The sequence below is a fragment of the Asparagus officinalis genome, chromosome 2 (genome assembly GCF_001876935.1).
Source record: "Asparagus officinalis chromosome 2, Aspof.V1, whole genome shotgun sequence".
Lineage (NCBI taxonomy): Eukaryota > Viridiplantae > Streptophyta > Magnoliopsida > Asparagales > Asparagaceae > Asparagus > Asparagus officinalis.
The window spans coordinates 73,877,698-73,880,085 of NC_033795.1; the positions used below are offsets into that span (position 1 = coordinate 73,877,698).

Here is a 2,388-nt window from a genome sequence, read left to right on the forward strand (position 1 = left end):
ACCTTGGCGGCATCGCTGTCCCAATACATGAGGAGAGCCGTGAAATGAATCTCGTCAACTCGGTCATCGAGGTTTAAAAATCTCTGCCAGTCCTCCTCATACCTGTCATAGGTTTCATGTTTGATCTCATGCCTCCATTGTTTGAGGACTGCTTCAACCTTGACATTAAACACATAATTCCAAGCCCTCTCAAAGTCCTCAAGGCAAAAGCAGTCCTGTAGATTTACATACATATTTAGTAAGGATAATTTAATATCAATTACTAATTATTAATAAATGAAAATCTAAAACAATATGCACTTACCATAAGCGCAGTCCATATCACCTCGTATGCGGTCCATGGTAATTCTCGAAAATGAAAATAAGGGTTGATAATGGTCGCTCTACGCACGAGAACCCCAATATATGCATTCAATCGGGTTGACCAAGGACCAACGGGCAAATTAGAACTATTCCACCTAATAATGCCCCTCATTCCTCTTGGCGGTTGTTTAGAATCAGGCTTACCTCCGCCACGTCGTCCCTCTATGCGATCCTTCTTAGCACCTACAATAATGACAACATGATAATATATCATATAATATACAAATGTGAAAATTAAAAGTATTTATATAATTTACCATTCGCTATCTCTCTTTCTTTTGCTGCGAGTGCAACAGATTTCCTAGTCTCCAACATAGGAAGCATTTCCTGATACCTTCTCGCAGCACGTGGGTGGTACTTCTTTGAATCAGCCTTGGACTTATGAGAGTCTGGAGGTAAAGGTAAACTGAGAAAGTCCTGGGTCTTTGGCCGCAAGTCAGTATGGAATGTATATGATGGATATGTCGGGGTCCAAGTAGCACCTATATAAGATAGAAGAATCATTAATATTAAATTTTAATTGAACATTATCAATTATTAAATATTTAATACCTGCGTCGGGGGATGGTTCTGGTGTTGCATCAGAGGGGCCGGGTGATGAATATCCAGCATCTACAACAAATGAACACTATGAGCTAGATAACTAAAAATTTATAAAACATGTTAAAGTATTAATTAATTTTTATACCTGCATCCGGAGATGGTAGTGGATCATCAGCACCACTACCTGGGGTGATACTCCGTGAGCGATCACCCTCCAGGTCAAAGAGCCTCCTCATCCTCCTCCTCATCTGCAAATATAATAAAGACAATCGTTAAGAAAAAAATTGTATACATGCTCATGAGATGTTGTTATGAAATGCATTATTGTTTTTATTATGATAAGATAAAAATCGATAATGTGGTGTAACATATCAGGTTCATACCTACATCCAGCGCCACATTCTGTGCGTAAGAGAATTCTTGCCAAACATCATCAGATGAACCGATTGGTTCACTATAATTATCTTCACTTTCTTCAATATTTTTTTCATTGTTATTAGGAAGAACAACAGATCTTGGCTCCTTGTACAAAACCACCCAATCATACATGACATTCGGATCTTTCACATAGAAGCACTGATCAGCTTGTTCTGCGAAAATGAATTTCTCATCCGTATATACTTCTCGGTGAAGATTGACTAGTGTAAATCCATAATGATCCTTTTGCTTTTTTGCAGGACACCACCGAACCTTGAACATCGTGTAAGTACATTGTTTTGGTTTACCAAACCCGTAAATTACCTCAACGATATCTTCTAATTGGCCATAATATAATATGTCAGCTAGAATTGGATTCTGATCTCTTATACTTGAAAAACATTCTTGGGCAAACAAGCCCATGACCCCACTGTTCTGAGTTACCCTCCTATCATCGGTCTCTAACGTTCGAAATTTATATCCATTCACCAAATGCTCATTATAACGTCTCACTTCGTGATAAGGACGTTGTGCATGGATAATAATTTCATCTGGTAATGTAGTATCATCAAGAAGTGATTTTTCAACCTAAGACAAACAATTTGAGAATATTTAGGCGATGTTATATTATGAATGTTCAATAATTAATTGTAAAACACTTACATCAAATCTTAACCAATCAGCAAATTCTTTCTTATGTCTTTTCTGAATATTGTGCGCTGCATTCCTACCGGTTGTTTCATTCTTAAGCTTCTCCAGATGTCGCCTATATAAACAATATATAACTTTGTATTGATAAACTATATGTAAAATGAATATTTCTCATCTATATTACAGATTTTATTTGTTACCTTCGATAGTCTTCGAACATATCAAGGTTTTCCAACACATATGCATGAATTTGATCTAAGAGAGATCTCGGGTATTTTTCACGCTTCCTCTCCTTTTGAGGTGCTTGAGATGTGGTTTTCTTCTTACGCATGTAACGTGATGCAAACACAAAGCATTCGTTAGCCACGTATCCTTCAGCTATCGAGCCCTTGGGACGTATCTTTCAGCTATGTG

General features: G+C 37.4%; 1 protein-coding gene across 1 annotated transcript; it reads right to left on the reverse strand.

Moving 5' to 3' along the window:
• On the reverse strand, positions 665-1,424 carry LOC109831308. Its single transcript, XM_020398638.1, has 5 exons — positions 1,290-1,424; positions 1,052-1,154; positions 916-975; positions 711-845; positions 665-669 (listed from the first exon to the last, which is right to left on the reverse strand). The coding sequence occupies exons 2-5, from the start codon at positions 1,152-1,154 to the stop codon at positions 665-667; spliced, it is 303 nt and encodes a 100-aa protein (XP_020254227.1). The 5' UTR covers positions 1,290-1,424.